General features: G+C 40.9%; 1 protein-coding gene across 1 annotated transcript in view; it reads left to right on the plus strand.

Annotated features, from left to right (window-relative positions):
* LOC126273419 (odorant receptor 83a-like) overlaps window positions 1–22,653 on the plus strand; it is a 103,069-nt gene that overhangs the window by 38,927 nt on the left and 41,489 nt on the right. Inside the window, exons 3-4 of the mRNA XM_049976971.1 lie at window positions 6,576–6,675; window positions 16,479–16,583. Coding sequence (XP_049832928.1) covers window positions 6,576–6,675; window positions 16,479–16,583 — 205 coding nt within the window. The remainder of the gene's footprint in view (window positions 1–6,575; window positions 6,676–16,478; window positions 16,584–22,653) is intronic.

The raw sequence follows: 22,653 nt of genomic DNA on the forward strand, positions 1-22,653 counted from the left end.
GAAGACTTTCATTACATTACATCGAGGTTAGAGATTCCGAAATCAGGTACTGGATTGTAATACATAACCAGGAACAGATATAGTCCCAGATCACAATATGGGAGTGATAAAGAGATTAGTCGGGAAGAATCAGAAAGTAAAGAAGTGGGATACGCAATTATTAAGGAATGACGAGATAGCCTTGAAGCTCTTTAGGGCTATAGACACAGCAGTAAGTAGCAGGAAGTGGACAGTACAGTCGAAGAAGGATGAACATCTCTAAAACGAGTAGTCACACAAGTTGCAAAGAAAAACTTAGGTACAAAGAAGGTAACTTCAAAGGAACCATGGGTAACAGGAGAAATACTTCAGTTGATCGTTGAAAGGAGGAAGTAAAAAAAATATTCCGGAAAACTCTGGAATAAAGAAATACAAGTCGCTAAGGAGTGAAATAAATAGGAAGTGCAGGGAAGCTAAGACGAAATGACTGCATGAAAATTGTGAAGAAATCGAAAAAGATGTGATTGTTGTATGGACAGACTCAGCATACAGGGACGTCAAACCCGGGACCTTAGAATTATCTTTCTGTCCCGCTGACCACTTAGCTAAAGGGACGGACTAGAGAAAAACGAGATTGGACGACCAAGAGCGAATTACTTGATTAAAAAGGGTGTAAGACAGTTGTGTAGTCTTTCGACCCTAGTGTTCAATATGTACATCGAAGAAGCAATGACGGATATAAAATAATGGTTCAGGAGTGTAATTATAATTCAAAGGCAAAGGATATCAATGATACGATTTTAAAATGATATTGATGTCCTGAGTGAACGTGAAGAAGAAGTACATTATTTGCTGAATGGAATGAACAATCTGATGAATAGAGATTACGGATAGAGAGTAAATCGAAGAAAGACAAAAGTAATGAGCAGTAGCAGAAACGAGAACTGTGAGAAACCTAACTTGAGGATTGATGGTCACGAAGTAGATGAAGTTAGGGCAGTCTGCTATCTAGGCTGTAGAGGAAGACAGAAATTTGAATACATCCAGGAAATAACTGAAGAGGTAGGTTGTAAGTGATATTCTGAGATGGAGAGGTTGGTACAGAAAAGGTTGGCACTAGAAGTCTGATGACCCAAAAAAAAAAAAAAATAATAAAAAAAAAATTGCAAAGCGCCACTGACAAGCATTTTGGAGCTTGTGGTGAGGATGAATTGGCCCTGTGAACCACAACACGTTGAAATGCATGTCCTAGTACGTCATACTATGAAATAGTGGATTGATAATGGCTAGGCACTAGTCGAAGTCTTGGTTTACCTAATAAAGCTTGAAAGAAAAGGACACTGATTTTTGTTCTCTATCATTTGAAAAACAGACCTACTATTTTCTCTGCCTTGATGTATTGTACAGCCAAGTCAGTTACGTTGCCAGGAAAAGATTTACTGTCAGGGAGCCAAGTATACACAAATGGATGCTGCTACGACACCTAACTTACCACGGACTGCCGAAGGAGGCAACATTGTTGCGGGTTCGATTGCTTGCAACGATAACCCTAGACACAGAGGTGGCACCAAATAGATTTTCGGACGAATGGTAGTTCTGTGTACTGAATCAAGATGAGCTTAAACACTTCTGGAGGCTCCGAGAAGTAGGAAAATAGTCAATTTGTATCGCCACGATCGTACGGTCCAAGCTTCTTTGGACATCACTGTATACGTAACACTGTCATCTCTGCATGCCATAGCCAATAATTTGAACTCCAGGAGTTACATTTCTAACCTCATACTACCACTGGCTGCGTCCTGTCTCTGAGGGCTCCATGATGTTATTTTGGAGCGAGCGAATACAGACTAATTGTAGCCAATGACGTTAGTATCTACCATGATCCAGAGTGTGTTCTGCTGTTGCCGTCACCAGCACGTTCTACAGACCTCTTTCTCATTATAAACACCCGGTCACGTGCTGCCGAGAATCTCGTACATCACCCATCAGCAGCTACAATTGAAGAACTAAGAATTCAAGTAATATGGAACGAGTCTCCTGACACCTAAGTCCACTTTGACACTTTGCGCATCTTGGTTAAAGCTGATGTTATTGACAGTGGCTGCAACATTGTGTATTGAATTTCGCACGCTGAATATACCCGTATTAACTAAAAAGTTAATCATGTATTCTGTGTCTATATCTGTAAGCCATAATAAGTAAAAGTTCCATCTCTTCTTGTCTGTTGTACTTCCTGGTGCTCCAATTTCTTTGTCCAGAGTTATGTAGTTGAGCAGGAAACCCCTTCTCCTAGGACTGCTGGCAAGAGTGGTGCGAACTATGTTGTGACTCTTCTGTGGATAACTAGAATAATATTGTATGATCAGCCGACCGACTTGGCACAGTTAATTCCAGGGAAGACATAGTGCCACATGCCGAGAAGTTTCGTGTTGGCCATCATGGAACCCAAGGGGACATAGTCTACCAGACAACATTGTTGCAGCAGACGTTCAAATCAATCGTCTTGGAGGCGAACGGTGTTATAAAATGTATGACGGAGTTTTACTGCACTGCATCATCACCGTCGGCTTCCAAAGATATAAAAATTTCACGTGGCATCCATGGCAGAAGTTTTACATTGTCTCGTGGGCTGAAAGTCATATTAACGTTGTTTTTTTTTCAATTTTTTGTCTGAAAGATCATAGTTCGTAGTAATAGACAGAAAATCATCGAGTAAAACGGAAGTAATGTCCGGCGTTCCTGAAGGGAGTGTTGTAGGTCCTCTATCGTTCCTAATCTATATTAACGACATAGGAGAGAATCTGAGTAGCCGTCTTAGATTGTTTGCAGATGATGCTGCCATTTACCGTCTTGTGAAGGCGTCAGATGATCAAAATGACTTCCAAAATTATTTAGATAAGATATATGTATGGTGCCAAAAGTGGCAGTTAACCCTGAATAAGGAAAAGTGTGAAGTTATTCACATGAGTACTAAAAGAAATCAGCTAAATACTTAGGGATTACAGTTACAAATAACCTAAATTGGAACGATCACATAGATAATAGAGCAAACCAAAGACTGCGAATCATTGGCAGAACACTTAGAAAGTGCAACAGGTCTACTAAAAAGACTGCTTACACCACGCTTGTCCTCCCTATTCTGGAGTATTGCTGTGCGGTGTGGGATCCGCATCAGGTGAGACTGACGGATGACACCGAAATAGTACAAAGAAGGGCAGCTCGTTTTGTATTATCGCGAAATAGGGGAGATAGTGTCACAGACATGATACGTGAATTGGAGTGGCAATCAATAAAACAAAGGCGTTTTTCATTGCGACGGGATCTTCTCATGAAATTTCAGTCATCAGTTTTCTCTTCCGATTGTGAAAATATTCTGTTGGCACCGACCTACATAGGGAGAAATGGTCATGACGATAAAATAAGAGAAATCAGGGCTCCACAGAAAAATTTAACTGCTCGTTTTTCCCGCGTGGCGTTCGAGAGTGGAACGGTAGAGAGAAAGCTTGAAGATGGTTCATTGAACCCTCTGCCAGGCACTTTATTGCGAATAGCAGATTAATCACGTAGATGTCACATATGTAGAATGCGACGTGTCAATTCAAAGAAATTTTTTGACGATACCAAGATAAATCTTGGAAAAATGAGTACTAAGCACGCAAGTGTGCTCCTCTATGGTGATACTATGAAGGCAGTATCTTATGAATAGTTAATGCTGTCACCTTGCTGATCGCCAGTCTGGCACGCTGATTATGAATCAAACTTGTTGCCTCAGAGCACCCCACTTAACTAGCACCATCGCCTCCGTTTTTGTAAGGGTGTATTTAACCTGCCAGCACACTTCTAGTAGCTCGCCGTCACAGCAAATCTATGACAGAGAAGTAAAGGAAGTTTTGTTTGCAAAATACTGCAGTAAAACAAACCCTGCCCTTTCCTTGTGTTATCCCACTATGTGTCTGTGTACCCCTGTGTATTTATGTTCTTCCTGTCATTATATGTTCATCTGATAAGACTTATGTTGTAGAATTTTCTAATATTCAGCTACACTCACTATGATGAGGAATACTGTTATCATCAAATATAATTTGCATTGATAACATGTTATTTACTTCGTAAAGATGTTTACACATAATTTATTATGTTTTGTTCTAATGCTCATGTGCGAAGTTGATGTTTCAAAAGTTATTCTGGTCTTTTATGTATGTACTTATGTCGAAATTTTTGTAACACTGATGTATTTGTTATTTCGATTCTTTTGTAAAGCCTGTACTACTACAAATGTTATATGTATTGTTATGTTCTTCAATGATATATTTTGTACCTTTGTTATTGTATTCTTATGTTATAAAATTGTAATTGACACCAGTTCATCAAATTAAGTAACTTGTAAATTACATTTCACTGCACACGTTTCTGTTGGTCATAGTATATGCACAATATGTGAGAAGTAGGGACTGATAGTGTTTGCAAGTGTATTGATAATTCAGCAAGGGACTGGTTAACAACATTGCTGGTTCTAAGGACAATTCCAAAAACTTTGTGAGTGGAGAAGTGGTGGGTTATGGACTTGCAATATTATCCGTAAGACTCTTCGAGGGTGATTGTGCACCTGCACAGTCGCAACAGATGGCTGCTGGCCGTCTCTACAAGGACTACAGTGGGTCTGCACCTTTGATGACCCACCAGTACCATTAATTCTACAAGGACTGCAGTGGGTCTGCACCTATGGTGGTCCACCAACAGTAATCTCTACCAGGACTACAGTGGGTCTGCTCTGTGATGACCTACCTACCAATAGTCTTCAACGTCGACTGACTCTGCTGTGGCCCTACCTGTCTGCATGTCAAGAGTCAGCACTGTCTTTCCGTTGGAAGGACAACACTACTTGTTCAAGACTGCATGGAAATCCACTACTTCCAAGTGCAATTTCTTTTATTGCTCAGACTTTGAGAAAAACACTGCAATTATACTGTGATGAACGATCAGGACTGTCTTTATGGACTGTGAGAAAATTTTAGCTTTTGACCAACATTGTATCAATAAGTGTGTGCATTTGATATCTTTGTTATTGTAATGATGAAAAATTTTATCAAATCATTATTGGCCAGTGCCCAAAACAATTTGTAAAATTTTTTGTGTGGAGCATGGTGGCTATGTAAGTAGGCTGTTTAGGTTCTCTTATTGGTAACGCCACATAGCGCTCTGTATGAAAAATCACTGCCTGTGCTGTGCGCAGTCTTTGGCTAGTTTGCATTGTTGTCTGCCATTGTAGTGTCGGGCAGCGGCAGCTGGATGCTAAAAGCGCGTAGCGTTGCGCAGTTGGAGGTGAGCCGCCAGCAGTGGTGGATGTGGGGAGAGAGATGGCGGAGTTTTGAAATTTGTAAGAATTGGTGTCATGAACTGATATAAATATATATTGTGACTATAAAGGTAAATACATTCTTTGTTCTCTATTAAAATCTTTCATTTGCTAACTGTGCCTATCATTAGTTAGTGACTTCCGTAGTTTGAAACTTTTAGTTAGCTGGCAGTAGTGGCGCTCGCTATATTGCAGTAGTTCGAGTAACGAAGATTTTTGTGAGGTAAGTGATTTGTGAAAGGTATAGGTTATTGTTAGTCAGGGCCATTCTTTCGTAGGGATTTTTGAAAGTCACATTGCGTTGCGCTAAAAATATTGTGTTTCAGTTTAAGCTCAGTCGTGTAATAATTTTTCTAAGGGGACATTTCATATAGACCAGTCTTGTATAAATAGTTCTAAGGGGACGTTTCATACAATACTCCCAATCGGCGATATAAGATTGGTTTGTATTTCGCCCTGGGACCATCGCTCCACATCCTGAAACGTGAGCGGCAATGGACTGCTTCAAGCTGAACCCAGATGTACCGTGCTTGACTCTGCTAGCACTTTCTTAGCTAGAAAAGATGCTGCAGTGTAACCACCCACAGCGAGCAGTAAAGCTGCAGTGCAAATGTTAGGAAGTTACCAGCGAGTCTGTACTGATTGACGTACCAGGACTTGCATTGATACTATGAAATGGTGCTTTGATAATGGCTAGGCACTAGCCGATATCTGTATTTGCCTCATTGAACCGGAAACAAAAGGACGGCTGATTGCTGTGCTCTATCAGTTGAAAGTCATATCAAAGTCGTTGTGTGCACTCACATTCGAAATGGAAGACAGATTGATAATACGTTTGTTCTCCAAGGTGATATCGTTGGACGTCGTTGACATCCTGCATGGTAACACACAATAATTCTCTCTGAAACAAGTAATTTCTTTTTCGCACGTGGGGTCCAATATCACGGAACAACGTACTGCAGTGACCGTAGGCGGCTATTCAGTTGCTATCCAATCCTAACTGTTGCTGATAATGCTAATAAGCTGCATGTTCCAAGCACTTTGTAGCCAGTTGGGCGTTTGCTGCTTGGAGACATCATGGTGTCGCAGTTTGAATAAACAGTCTGTAGCTTTTAGCCAAAAGAAAATGGCCCAATCCAGTTTATAACTTTAACAAAGTTGTTACTTACATTGGGTCGTTTCTTTTTTGAAACTGAACTAGAATTTGAACTATTTTAATTTTCTTCACTGTATGTTTCAGCTTTGCGGAAGAACTCGAGAAGCTGATGAACGATGTACTTCTCGTTGATTTCCTCTGCTGCATGGTAGTCACATGTTCGACTCTCTACGTTAGTACATCGGTAAGTTCTTTTAAATATGTTTTCTACTTATTGTGTCACATCATCGGTCAAATTAAGTTAGTAGTCTACCTGATTTCCGGAAGATTCATTTACGGGTAGGTGCAACAATTAGGTTTCCATCAAATGACACTAATCAGTTAGGGAAAAAAATGAAAATGCGAGATAATGTAACTTATTCGGCTATAACGTAAGTAGTGGTAGGCAACGATTTCTGGTACAGTTCTGGTCCAAAACACAGTTTCAGGCTAGCAGGAAGTTTAAAATGTGCGCACACTCTACAGCAGAGAGAAAGATTAATTGCGGAAACGATCTTCTAGGCTGTGGCTAAGCCGTCTCTTCGCAGTTTTCTTTCTTTTTTTTCGGAAGTGCTAGCCCGGCAAGATTTAGAAGGAAATTTTGTGCAAATTGGAAGATAACAGACAGATATAAAGTAGAAAGGTACTGACAGAATCAAAGCTTATAGGGTGAGTTATGAGTAGTACCTGGATAGCTACGTTATGGTAGTGATACATGTTCTCTTTTCTGGACGCTTACACCTGACAGCAACCAAACCGAAGTGACTCTTGAAGATTACTGGTATTACCTGGCAGTGGACCAGAATAAAATGCTACACTGCACAAAGTACAGATACAACTTTGCTCAATTTTTGATCGCTTTACTATCATACTGACCAAGCTCCAATTTTACGAAGTCGTTATTTGTTTTTGTTAATCTAGAGAAAGAATAATTTCAATTTATCATTATCATTGCTCAAGAGAACATCTCCACAATAGCAGAAGAGTCATTATTCATTTGTCCACACGAAACACATTTTAATTTCGAAATAATTTCAATTTTGCTAGTAGAAACAATAAACCTACTTCGCTAGTTGAGGAAGTCAAATAAGGAAATCGAACGGAATAGCTATAAGAGGAAATGGGGAGGCTACCCCCCTACCGAAACAAAACAGTCGATAAATCCATAGCTCTGAAATAGCAGGTTTCCGAGTTCGAGACCCTGGATGACGCACATTTTTAAACTGCCAGGAATTTCCAAACATAAGACAATTTTGAACTGTGGAATTTCTTCGTTTACATAGCTACTAACGTCATGCCATTAAGAAATAATTCTCTTTCACAGTTGGCCGCAGTTACAGTGTTATCTATTATTAATGAAGGCGTCTGCTTCCCAATTTAATAACTTCCTATGCGGACAGCTGAATTCAAAACCTTGTTTAAATCTCTTGAAGATAAATCCAAATGCAAGGTGCCTCAGCATTGCAAGCATAAATAAAAAAACACCGAGAAAGCTGATAACACGATCTTCATCGATGTAAATGCGGTAACAGGTGTGAAATATCGAGTGCCATGTGTAGTTAGATTTCGTGGGATGCATTAAATAAGAGAAATTTTAATTTACGATGTACAACGGGCTTGTTGAACACTGACTAGTATCAAAGAGGAAACATAGAGCTTCCATACATGGAAGAGGAGTTATTCTGATAATTGCCTTCCAAAGGGGAAAAATAGAATGGACGAATACTACTGCAAAGAGAGTACGCGAGAAGAGGGCTTGTGCCATAGAAGGTGCAGAACAAATACCAGACGGCCTTTTGACTCTGCAGCGGTGAGTTACGTCATTACAGAGATGTTTGTATCTAGATTCAGTCGTATGTAATTAAACATTTTAGGTCGACGTAAAGAGATAACAGATTCAAAAACAAGCTGTTGAACCTGGAATAATCCATGACCAAACCGTGACTCTAACTGCCTGATTTATTGACATTTCAATGTGGATTTCCCAACGTGTGCGCAAGCAGTGGTGTATCATTAACAGTCACGTATCACGGCGTAAGAACTGTGGTCTATAAAAGTTCTAACTGACAGTGACCGTTTACGAGTGTCACGCTTCGCTATTGATCAGTTCGAAACCCGACTTCAATCGCTGCTCTTGCTGAATGCAGGTGCTTCTCAACCAACTGCCCAGCGAAAGGAATTGTGTGCAACGGAATTTGTAGCTGACCATCTCGCAAAAGATCGCTCCTCCCACTGGGACATAAAGGTATACTGTAGAAGGAGATGAAGGTATGCATAGGCAAAGAGTACACATCAAGATTTCAGGTCCCTAAAGCTAAACTTCACCATTCTCCCATTAGACTGTATATATCACCAGCTCCTCAGTTCTATTCAGGAATAATATCGGCGTCAGACGCTAACAGCCGGAGAAAACGCTGTACTTGTACGTTTTGATATAAAATTTATCTAGTTTTGATCAAGCGTTAGGTCAAGCTAAATCTATTTCAGAATTAGATAAACATGATCCTCCATCATAACTGTGAATTTACAGGGTGTGTTCTTTTAAGTAAGGTCCGTTTGAACGAAAGTTTATTTTAAAAAAAGGAAATTTATTTTCTGTAAGTTCTTACTTGACTCCATTTTTCGGCATAGTTAACAAGTTTGTTGAAACACGTATACACCTCTCAACCAAAGTTAAAGTACCCTCTTCATACAAACTTGCCGCCTGCTCCGATAACCGAAAGTTCACTGCCGTTTTCACGTCGTCGTCATCATTGTAACGCTTGCCGCTCAGATGTTGTTTGAGGTGGAGGGACAGATTGTAATCGCTGGGAACAAGATCAGGACTGTAGGGTGCATGGTCAACAACTTCGCAGCCAAAACTGTCCAATAAATCGCGGTGTGACTTGCAGTGTGAGGTCTTTCATTGCCACGGAGAACGACAATTCCCTTTGTCAGCATGCCGCGTCTTTTGTTTTGAATCGCTCTGCTTACCTTTCTCAGAATTTGGCAGTATGCTTCTGCACTGATAGTGGTTCCTCCTTGCATGAAGTCGACCAACAGAACACCATGCCTCTCCCAAAATGCCAATGCCATGATTTTGCGCTGGGACCGAGTCTGTTTGGCCTTCACCTTTACAGGTGAGTGTTCGTGTCTCCATTCCATGCTCCGTTGCTTCGGTTCGGGCGTGAAATGCGAAACACATTTTTTTCGTATATATTTACGATCTGACTCAATAAGCCGTCACCTACTTCGTGATAACTTCCTCGTACACTCAAATCTTTGGTTTTTGGTGGTCCTCTGTTAGGAGTTTCGGGAGACAATGGGAGCACAGTTGTTTTGGTGTTCAGAAACAATGTTGTAAAGCACTGGTGTCGACACGTTAGGAAATTCGTTTGAGAGGCCAGTTATTGTGAAGCGCCTATTCTCACGAACCCTCGCTTCAACCGAAGCCACAAAATCGTCTGTAATCAAAGAAGGGTGACCGGAGCTGTCGTTATGGACGTTGACACGGCCATCTTTGAATTCTAGTACCCACTTAGGCACTTTGCTTTCACTCGTAACAGTATCACCGTACACTTCGCAAATATGTCGATGAATTTCTGCAGCAGACAGGTTCCTTGCTGACGAAAACCGCATGAGTGAGCGAATCTCACACGCGGCTGGCGAGTAGATAGTCTAAAACATTTTGAAAGCACACAACACAACCGTACGGGTTACCTACAGAGCTGAAAGTGAGCACATTGTTCCCGAGGCATGACGGTACACAACGCACGCGGTCGTTGCGGTATGCGTGTGAACTGTTAGTGTCTACAACAAAACGGACCTTACTTAAGAAACACGCCTCGTAGTTTTATGAATTATCGGTAAAGTAAAGTAGCAAAATCGGGAAAATGTTACATACGTACTCGGGTATAATGGGGTAGAAGTCCGCAAAGCTTACTTGTACTCCAAGGAGAAACTATTTTCTAACTTTTACCCCATTTCTTATACTATGACTTGTGAAGTCCCTTCTGGCGTATTCGAGCATTTTTTTGGATGTGTTCGTTTATTGTGTTGGTGCATACGTTCGCACCGTTTTTCCGAAGTGTAGTAAACACAACACATACACGCAACAGAGGCAGTAGTTATCGATAATATATTCTCCTCCTCTGTTTACAGCAATTTGCCAACTTTACAGTTTCCACGACTGTAGAAATCCCGTGATTTTGAGAAGAAGAATTCGTCGAGCCATATTCGGAGCATATTTTCTATCGGAAAGGAAGTTTCTTGAAGGCTGTTCGATTGAGAGCGAAGAAGGGAAAAATTTTAGGCACAACATCAGGTGAATAAATACAATGCGGAGTGACGTCCCAACCTAACACCTGTATAGCGTTTTCTGTCAATTCAGCACTATGCGGGCGGTTGTTATCTTGGGATAGCAATCACTTCACGCAGACTTTATGGTCGTTGTGCTTGGACTGCGTCTTCAAGACGACTCAGTTGTTGACAACAAATGTCGGCAATGGTGGCTACACATCTCGGAAGTAATTTGTAGGACACAACACCGTTGCTGTTCCACCATAGATATAGCATTATTATTCTGTGCATGCACGCAGGTCTCTGTACGAGCCGCTGCTGCTTTGTTTACACTCAATCATACCTCCTTTTCCATAAATTAGCATGAAGACACCCTTTCTCGTCACCAGTAACGGTACACGATAGGAATGATCGGTTTTGTTCACGTGGTGCGATGACGACGTGCAAGCAGAGATGCACCTATAGCCACCCGCAGGTTTTTGTGATTTTGGTTTTATTTTCTGGACCTTTCCCATTAGATGCAAGTGTCGGACGATGATGGAATGATGACAGTTCACCACGTTCGCCAGTTCTCGAGTACACTGATGTGCATCACTGTGGATTAATTCGTCTTAAACTTTTTCATCAAACGCCAAATGTCTTCCCCAACGTGGATATTTACTAATGTCAAAAATGATTCTCTTTAGAACGGAGAAACCACTTTTTTGTCGGTATCTATCCTGTACCATTATCCCCATACACTGCGCAAATGTTTCTGTCAGCCTCCGTGCTGTCGCCCCTCTATTTAAGTCAAACATAAGAATATGTTCCCATTTCCAGAATGAGATTTTCACTCTGCAGCGGAGTGTGCGCTGATATGAGACATCCTGGCAGATAAAAACTTTGTGCCGGACCGAGACTCGACCTCAGGACCTTTGCCTTTCACGAGCAATTGCTCTACCACAGAGCTACCCAATCACGACTCAGATCCCTTCCTTAGAGCTTTACTTCTGCCAGTACCTTGTCTCATAATTTCCAAACATTACAGAAGCTCTCCTGAGAAACATTCAGAACTAGCACTCCTGAAAGAAATGATATTGCGGATACATGTCTCAGCCACAGCCTGGGGGATGTCTCCAGAGTGATATTTTCACCTTGCAGCGGAGTGTGCGCTGATGTGAAACTCCCTGGCAGATTAAAACTATGTGCCGAACCGAGACTCGAACTAGGGAACTTTTCCTTTCGCGGGCAAGTGCTCTACCATCTTAGCTACCCACGCACGACTCACGCCCCGTCCTCAGAGCACTTGCCCGCGAAGGCAAAGGTCCCGAGTTCGAGTTTCGGTCTGGCATACAGTTTTAATCTGCCAGTAAGTTTCATGTACCGATCTGTCGCTTTCGCACTCTATTTTCTAGGAAATGGTTTAAATGTCTCTGAGCACTATGGGACTTAACATCTGAAGTCATCAGGCCCCTAGAACTTAGAACTACTTAAACCTAAGTAACCTACGGACAACACACATCCATACCCGAGGCAGTATTCGAACCTGCGACCGGAGCGGTCGGGCGGTTCCAGACTGAAGCGCCTAAAACCACTTGGCCAAACCGGCCGGTCTATTTTCTAGCGTCCACATACTATCTCCATATAGCAAAACGACAATGGGTAAATTTAATAACAACAGTGAACTATAAATAAAAATGACAAATGGTTCAAATGGTTCTGAGCACTATGGGACTTAACATCTGAGGTCATAAGTACCCTAAAGTTAGATCTACTTAAACCTAACTAACCTGATATGACACACATCCACGCCCGAGGCAGATTTCTAACTTGCGACCGTAGCGGCTGCGCGGTTGCAGACTTAAGCGCCCAGAACCGATATATAAACCAATAGAAACACGCAGAACAAAAACGCTACTAACTTATGCACCAACCTGATACATTAGATGCCTCAGTAGTCATCATGGAGAACTTAAATCGGTTTTTCTTCTTATGCAGTTTTTCTGTTGCTAGGTAGTGGTTTTTTCAAGCATACCTAACTCCGGAATACACTTCGATTATAATCACGTCTTCGGTAGAGGTAATTTATTCCAGAAACTGACCCTGAACATCAATTCGACAGCCCTTCACAGAGGCGCCCTATAGTCGACCTCTTACTCTTAATGATGGGACTGCAACTCGGCAAGGACTGAGAGACAGGGTTTTCGGAAGCTGCCTTACGACAACATCTTAAGACCGACGAAGGTAGAGATGCTGTAGGCCAGTTCACAAAACCTTTTTCCCTTGCGTGAAGAACAAGCAACAGTGCAGCGCTGCTCTTCAGTAGAAAATTGTTTTTTTGTCCTACTCTCAGATCATTACAAAATTTACTTTTTTATTTCGCCCAAACATAAATGGCTACAAATTTGTTTTTGCATGTATTTATTTTAATCCTTTTTACACTGAAGAGCCAAAGAATCTGGTCCACCTGCCTAATATAGTGTAGGACCCCTCTAGCATGCAGAAGTGCCGCAACACGACATGGCATGGAGTCGACTAATGTCTGAAATAGTGACGCCACTAATCCTGCAGTTATGTCCTTAAATCCCTTAGAGTACGAGGGGTTGGAGACCTGTACTGAACAGCACGTTGTAAGGCATCTCCGATATGCCCAATAATGTTCATGTACAGGGAGTTTAGTGGCCAGTAGAAGTATTTAAAGTAAAAAGCGGGTTCCTGGAGCCACTCTGTAGCAATCCTAGACGTGTGCGATGCCGCATTGTCCTGCTGGAATTGCCCAAAACCGTCGGAATGCACAATGGACATGAATGGATATAGGTGATCAGATAGGATTCTTACTTACGTGTGACCAGATTGTCTTATGATTTCATAAAACGGGAAATGACAGTCTCATCTGCAAACAGTCCAAGAGTGCTACTCAGACTGTTTCCTATATCGTTTATAAATCTCAGGAACTGAAGAGAACCTGTAACATGTTCTTGGGGAACGCCAGATATTACTTCTCCTTTATTCCACGACTATCCATGAATTACTACGAACTGTGACCTTCCTGGCAGGAAATCATGAATCCAGTCGCACGACTAACACGATAGTCTATAGACATGCAATTTGATAGAATTCGCTTGTGATGAAACCTAACATACGGAATCAACTTGACATTCCCTGTTAACAGCACTCATTGTGTCGTGACGATAGAGAGCTAATTGTGTATTATATGAACGACATTTTTTGAATCCGTGTCGGCTGTTTATCAGTAAATCATTTGGTTCCAATGCCTCTGAGCGCTATGTGACTTAACATCTATGGTCATCAGTCCCCTAGAACTTAGAACTACTTAAACCTAACTGACCTAAGCACATCACACAAAACCCGGCCATCACGAGGCAGAGAAAATCCCTGACCCCGCCGGGAATCGAACCCGGGAACCCGGCAACCCGGGCGTGGGAAGCGAGAACGTTACCGCACGACCACTAGATGCGGGCAGTAAATCATTTTGTTCGAGATAACGCCTAATGTTCGAACACAGTATACGTTCCAAAATCCTACAGCAAATCGGCAGCGACATGGGTCTGTAATTCAGCGTATTGTTTGTATCAGCCTACCTTTCTTGAGTACTGGTGCGACTTGTTGCACTTTACAGTCTTTAGGTACAGATCTTTCAATAAGCGATTGGCTGTATGTAACTGGTCAGAAGGGAAACTCCCTATAGAACCCACTCAGATTAGGTGGCAAGACGGCCCAGTAGAGACCCTGTCAAAAACTGAACAGAGATCAAACATGAAAATAGGAAGAAGATGCACTGAGCTGTGAAAAAAAAGACGCAAAACAGAAACAGTGAGCGGCGCACACAACATCGAGCAAACTGCACAAACCACAGCGTTGTGGTTGTCTGGTCAAGGTGTGAGACTACAAAGCGGAAGATCCGTGTTCAAATCTCGGCCATACCCACTTTTTTTTAAAGAAAATTATGATGTTTCTGTCCGGTCATTGAAGTGTTTGTCATACTATATATTGGTTATAAACTATGAGTCCTGTGATTGCCGTCGCGAGTAAAACTGATAAATAGTGAGAGCAGGGGAAATGCCGCATAGATCTCTCAAAGAAGTGAAAACACGAAATATACGTTTTTACTTTGGTGTGGAGTCCCAGTCATTTAAAACTTTTTGAGAGATATAACCACCGTTTGACTGTACGACAGGTTATATCTCTCTATCTATATTTCGGCCTTAGGACGTTTTCAACACAAATAAATGTGTGTGAAGTATGTAACAGCACAACAATTTAAAAATCAAAACTTCCAAAACGGAAATCAAGAGTCATAACATTTGGTACTTATACAGAAGAAGTAAGAGGTACGTACTTATGGAGATGCGTTCCTAATACCTCGCTGTTGCTAACGGATATAACACCACGACACACACACAGATCTGAATACAGAGAATAGACACATCAATGACGAGACTAAGAGCTCATAATTTTGAAAAAAAAATTGTTTGGACTCTTCACTGTTTCTGTTTTCTTCTTTTTTCGCATTTCAGTACACCTTCTTTCCATTTTCATGTTTGATCTCTGTTTAGTTTCTGACGGGCTATACACTTGACCACATTGTACTAAATCTGAGGTGGGGTGAGACTTGGAGTTTGCCTTGTAAGCAGGAAGCTATTTTATCGGCGTACTCCGAGAGAAACCTGACTGGTGTACTCTCTGGACCGGAGGGCTTGCATCTATTAAGCAATTTAAGAGGTTTCGTTACACCGATGATACCTACGTCTATGTTAGTGCCGACAGTTGTTCTTCATTCGAATTCTTAAATATTTTTGAGGAAAACGTTTATCACTCCCCTAATAATAATTGGATGACAATGAAACTCTTACATAATGTTACCAAGCTGTGGAAATTTGTGTTGCATGCGTAACTGATATAATCTGGCCCAAATTTTTTAAGGTTTGTAAAACCATCCCATCCCACTTCACTGGGCCAAGAATTCTGAAAATATGTGGAGTTATTAGCCTATTACAATTCAGCCTCTTTTTAAGGGAACAAATATGTCTAACGCACTTATGGCCCAGTGACATGTTTAATCACGTGGAGAGAGTAGTTCAGAACGGAGCTTTTCTGTGATGTTTATTGGCTGACGTTAGTAATTTGCTCTACTTAGGTGGCGTTATTCAAGTCACTGTGAAAATGAACCTGCATGTTAATTCCACCATTCTAGAAGACCAAGTGTTCTTCATGATGAGTGTTCTGCGGACACCCCACTCTTCCTAGACCACAACAACCGTGTGCACGTTGCAGCAAATACACAATCCCAGTTCGACGAATACTCAAGCATCACATCGCAACTCCACGCAGACGTTAGATCCCATAGGGAAGTCTGGACCTAATTTGAACAGCGGGTGAAACGAATAAATCAGCACCCCACAACTTGCTAGATGTACAGGATCATCAATGGCTGTATTCATCAGCAAATGGCATCCTTGAAGAAACTTATAGACTTCCTTGCTATTCTAATTTAAATCATTACCAAGGTGAAGATAGGTGGAATTTGCAGGTTTTTTTTTTTATGTGCCGATTATTTTCGGTGCGCCTGTCAATAGTTAACAGAGTAAAACAATGCATTTTATTCCTTAACTTAATCTAAAGAAGACATTCCATGTTATTTCAACGTTACAGTCTGGTCACCAGTAAGAAGCAGTGAGATCAAAAACTCTTGAATTTCGGCTACCTATAAAGACAACTTTTGTCTTTCAGGCACATGAAAACTTTGGAGACCTGCTGTCGCACTTTGGGTATCTCGTTGCCATGACATATCCTCTGCTACTGTACTGTCTGTCCGCTCATGAGATTAAAGATCAGGTAAGGTTAATTGATATATCTTCAATTTTTTATTTTAGTTTTCAACAAATTTATTGAAACATAGGCTCACTGTGCACATCTTTCCTGGTTATTTTTCTTTCATATGTTGCCTTAAACATGATCCTAAAGATGAAACACAGTTTAAAGTAACGAATTACAGACTTTCTCATCGTTTTCCAGGACTGTACTTTGAGACGGTGGTTCCCCATAGTTAGTAAATATTTGAAGAACATCAAGATTTAACTGTAAGAGCTGATGATGAAATTACCACAGACAATTATCAGTTTCGTAATATGAAGTAGCAAATGTTTTAGAAACTTATTGAAATATATTATGAATACAATCTTGTCTTTTAAAGCAATTTATTTCCAATCGATTTAACTCATAAGACCATTTTTACAGTGGAAAAATATCATTTACAAAGCCTTCACTTTGACATTTATCTTATGACGGAAACCGCTCATGAATAAATTGACACACAAGACGGGATTGTGATCATCATGCATTTCAGCAAATACTTTGATGCTGTAAGTAGATGGCTGATGTCAATGTTTGTTTCTATAAACAAGGCAAACTCCCAGTCTCACCCCACCTCAGATTTAGTACAATGTGGTATGATGTTCTGTGGACCGAAACTGATTGTTCAATATTGAAATTTTATGAGAAGGTCTTTGCGGTAAACCATGGCCTTCTTTTACTACGTTTATCCAGACAGCCAGTTACGTTCTCACAACACGTATGTTCACCGTCCCTTGCCTCTCGCTCTTTTCGATTGTAGCACAGGATTTTCTGAAATTCTGTTCATACGCTTCCTTTCGTATATTCAGCTTTTTTTTTATAGATATACGAATATTTTCAGTACTAATCAGATCTCTTCATGTGCAGCCCTTTACTTTCTTCTGTAACATCGTCTCTGCTGCTTGTACTATGTTTTAATCTTTCTTTTTATTTATGCAACTTCCCTAGTTAGAGAGTTAAGAGTTACGTTTATTGTTCAAAACGTACTTCTTCAAACTTGCTAAGCTTTTTATCTGGATCAGCGTTGTATTTTGTGGATGCGGCCGAAACCTTTGCTTCATTGTATCACACATTTAATTAGTTTCCTAAGTAATGCTAACATTTGCAAAACCTGAAAGTGCACTTGGTTCTACATCCAATTAATATCCTACGGATCTTTCAGCTTCCTTAACAACTTAGAAATTTACTGCAGTGCTACGCAACATATACTACTTTACTTTATAGTGAAACAGTCCCTATTGTCAAATCTGTCGCACGCACATTTAAAGCCCGCTGCTTATAAGAAGCACTTCTACTCAATGTTGATTCGACTTCAGAATAGTGTGTTGCTCTGCATCTGCGGTTTTACAAGTTTCAATCTGAAGTTGGCTCTGTGGGTCGTCTCCAAAAACATTACTGATATCCAAGTCCTAAACCTCGGATGCCCTGCACCACTCACACAGTTCCGATAGATATCTCCCTTCTCCATGCAGACTCTTAACAGAAAGGATTTTCTGGAGGATGTCAGTGCACATGCAAATAATGGTGATTGTGGCAGTTTAAAAGTCGGTTACACAATTATCATTTTCAATTCAGTTCCTTCGTGATGTTTTAGCAGTTATGAACTGTAATATAACGAGATATTTAACATAAATCTCGCTAGTAATAACAAGTATGCACTTCAGAGCACGCCATCTTTCTAGACAGTCTCCTCAATAGCCACCGTAATTGACAACAATATACTGTGTTCCAATTTTACTCATGGTTGTCACTGGAAGTAACCTTTCGTCTGTACTGTCATTGCGGGGATGCTCTTCAACGATTCAATATTCATTCGATATTCTACCTCACTGTTAACACGCAATAAATAGTAATATTAAATACTACATTCATTGAAGGAATATGAATTAATAACATTATTCTATGCGCATGCTATATAAGGATTGTTTTGGACTAAAAACTAAAATTATAATAATGTCAGTAATCATAATTATTATCATAACAAAAACATGTAGGGACGGGGCAGAGTCAGTCAAACCATGAAAAATGCAAATCTCAGGCATTCCCAGCAAGAACTCAACCGATATTGTACGTTACATACAACCAGAATTTAATCACAAACGTAGCACTCATTAATTACTTCGTAGGCAAAGGACTGTGCTCACGGAAATTTGTATGTGAAGCATGTTACCTTCAGCACTATCTAAAAGGCCATAACGCGTATCAGATCAGAATCTACTGCACACGACGGCGTCACAGTCCAAATAATGAAGCTTTTTATTGACCGACTACCAACCACTATAAGAGGTATCTTAGATCACTTTTTAACGAATGATGATTCTCCTGAGGGCTGGAAACAGAGGCAAATTAACCCTCTAACTAAAAAAAAAACGTTGCCACTTCAAACTCTGATTACCGACGTATTTGTGTTCTTCCTGCACTGTGGAAGGCCTCAAAATTTGTATTCCAAGGTCACTAACAAACTACCTAACCGCTAATCATCTACTATACGAATACTAGATTTCCGTTAAGGTCCGAGCACAATCTCTGCCTTAATGACAAAAGCCTGCCATAGACGCACTACAGGAGACTAACATGTGCTTCTTAGACCTCAGCAAAGCATTTGACACTATCGAATTCGACATTTTAATTGCCAAACTCATCAGCCTCAATTTCTCGCCAAGAGTAGTGCAATGGTTTCACTCATACTGACATTTCGCCAGTAATGCCTCATGTCCGGCACCATATTGACAATGGAGACAGATAGTATCAGGCGTCCCCCACGTTTCCCTATTATTTCCTACACACTTTTCAATGAACGTAAATGATGTGTGTCCCGTTTTGTCGTACTGCAAATACCGCGTGTAGGCTGATGATCTTCAGTTGTATCGAAATGCTGAACCAATAAACCTAGGCACAGATATAGAGCACTACGGTACCGACTTGTGTGCGGTTTGAAAATGGTCCGATGAAATAGGGTTAAAGCTCAGCCAATCCAAAACCAGAGAGGAACTGGCGCTTCGTTCTAGGCTCCTTAGCTTAAATTGCCGATAGTTCCTGCCATCCGCAACAATAAATTGGACAAGTTTTGAACAAAGAGTACAGAAATAATAACAGATGAAAATCTAAATAGGATTGAACACATAACTTCTTTCCATTCCCTTTAAAAGAATAATGCACTCTTCCCCCTTGGCCTGAAAAAGGAACTTGAAAAAACACTTCAACTTCCAATTATTAGTTACAGCTACGATATCCTGTAAGTCGCTTCTCCAAAAAGGTTTAGGCTTCCTGAGCTATTTATGAATATCTGCAATCATTATATCAGCAATTTTCGACCCCTTTATGATATTTCACCATCAAAGCCGCAGCTATTTTGGCTGCATGCAGACAAGGGCTGAGTTTTCATTACCCTCTGTTTCTCTGCAGTCTTATCAACGGACATTGCCCCCTGGGTCTCTTCTAGACGTTAGCACTCTTTTCTAAATAACAGGGCATGTATCGCGCTGACTGGGGAGACTCAAGATGTAACTCAAAACGATAAGGGATCTTACTGTACCAACGTCCCGATGTCGCTGATGTGTGGCATTCTGCGGCGCAAAATTGCTTGAGCGAACCAGTCGACCACTACAGCAAGAATTAGGTACGATTTTTGTATTGGCAGCCGACGTTATAACTGTGGATCGCTAGCCGATCACAGAAGATTCCAGTAGTAGCCGTGCGCCTGGCAAACAGTTCAAGTCTAGTTTGCACTCTAAGACAGTAAATTGAGGACAAATAAACTCTTTGACGATTGGAAACTGCAACTATAATAAACACTGACGAGATATCAGCCTCAAATGCTAGATAATAACTATAATAACAGAGATTTACGGTCTAGGAGAGACACGGGGAACAATGTACGTTGATAAGACAGCAGAGAAACACCAATGTTCCTCTCAAAATTCGAGGTCGAACACCAATGTTACTACACCACAAATAGATACACCAAAACATCGAAATGACAGTGACAATCGCTATCTATCAGCAATGACGAGACTAGCAGAGCACGGCGACAACACCCATTATCTCCGTATCGTCCAAAACCAGAACCAAAATTATTTCAATACGATACCAGTTTATATTATGTCAAGCTAAAGCGTTAATCCAGCTTTCAATTGTCCTCACAAGCAACGACTTTCTTCCAAGGCAGAACAGTCTCTCTGGAACCGCCTCGTAATCTTTTAGTAACGTTCAACATTCATCTCAAATATGAAGTGAGTGCAAAGACCGATCACACTAAACTCGTATTTGGACAACGTATACACCGGGATAAAGATAACTTAAGCGATAATTATATTTCCTTCTGTGTAGTCTAACGTTGCAGCGTAAATAATGATACGTAATGCTGTTCCACAGATTAACCACTACATCTTTGTGAGTATGATGGGTGACTTTTAGTTAACAACTTCAATTTACTTAAATGACGATTTTCACTCACTTGGAAATTTTCTTACGTAAACTTAATCTTGCTAGCGTTTATTAGCATTAGATTTTTGTGTAGTTTGCATGTACCAACGCAGTTAAGTGATTTTCACTCAAACCAAAACTTCCTAATACGAACTCGAGGTTATGTTACGCAAGAAGCTAGTAATATATTTGTATCTTACATCTTTCTTTCGTCGTATTGTAAGAGTTTACGTAATAATACTGTTCTCAATTTCAACCAAAATAAGTTTCCGCTGCGCTTTGAAATTAAATATCCCTCAAACACGTTACTTTTAGGGTGTCACTTAAACTTGTAATCACAACACAATGAATTACTTGCAACAGCTACTGAGTAACTACACCTAAAGGTTTCTTTTGACCCAAGAAAACGAGTCTGCTTTATTTGGGCTAGGTATCTCAATAGAAGTTCAAATCTCATAAGTGATCGAGTGCCGGCAAAGATTCAACCCCCCGCCCTCCCCCCAAACACACACACATAAACGGCAATTCAAAACAAACAAAAATATAAACGAAAAACCTAGGCGTCCCCGCCTTTTTTGCCTTAATCTTAGTTAACAATTATAACAAAACTGACCCTCTTCAGACTTAAGCACAACGCGATCCGTTAAAGTTCCCTAAATTAAATTAGGCCACTAGTCACTTCTACTAACCATGTATTTTGTTTGGTTACGTGTTGCTTGTAAATGGTTCCTTTCTATTCCCATCGCTTACCAAATGAACCTACTGGTGCAATCTCTCATATCAAGGTGAAACAGTAGCATATACACGAGTGAATTCTAGATTTGCTGTATTATCGTGGCATCCAAACAACAACCAAACACGCGTTCGAGGTTTTCCTTCTCGATGAACACCAGTCACTACCAAACCACCCCAAAAACAGCTAGCAACCAAGGTACATCTGGGCGAGCCACAATCACTAATCATACAAAACGAACAGGTTATCGGGTTCAACCGATTGCCTGAAGTAACCAAATGCCAATCTCTCTAACACTGCTCACGCTGTATCTGTCACAGCAAAATAACCGCTCCTTCCATCAGAACTGTCCACAGGACGACAACCAGTCGAACACCCGGAAACACAATTTCACCAAACCAGAGTCTAATCCGCGACTACTTCAAAATCCAGGATCCTACATATATGACGACAATCAACAGGGGCCTGAAGTTGCCACACTTACTCTGTAAACTGCCCAAAATACTACACTGGCTCCACCGACCAAATTCCTTCACCTCTCCCAAACCTTGAACATCAATTGCGGTGCTTCTATACAACAAGCTATGGGTCGGTAATATATCCGACCTAGACCTACCCCAGGATTAACTTTATCGGTAAGAGGTCTACTAGAAAACTAATTACTTTATGACGTCATACAATGGGAACCATTTACATGAACAAAACGCAACGGCACGCCAACTTTTGACAGTTAAGTTATTATTCCTCTTGGCCGTCGTGTAATGCCGATAACGGCCGGCTGCGTCGCGCCGCTGACGCTTCATCTCTGGAATCAGCGATGACGAGTTGTTACATCGCTTACGCCGCGCGCGTTCACCATCTGTTTTCTCTGCGGCGCTCTCGCGCCATCTAGAA

The sequence above is a fragment of the Schistocerca gregaria genome, chromosome 5, assembly GCF_023897955.1.
Source record: "Schistocerca gregaria isolate iqSchGreg1 chromosome 5, iqSchGreg1.2, whole genome shotgun sequence".
NCBI lineage: Eukaryota > Metazoa > Arthropoda > Insecta > Orthoptera > Acrididae > Schistocerca > Schistocerca gregaria.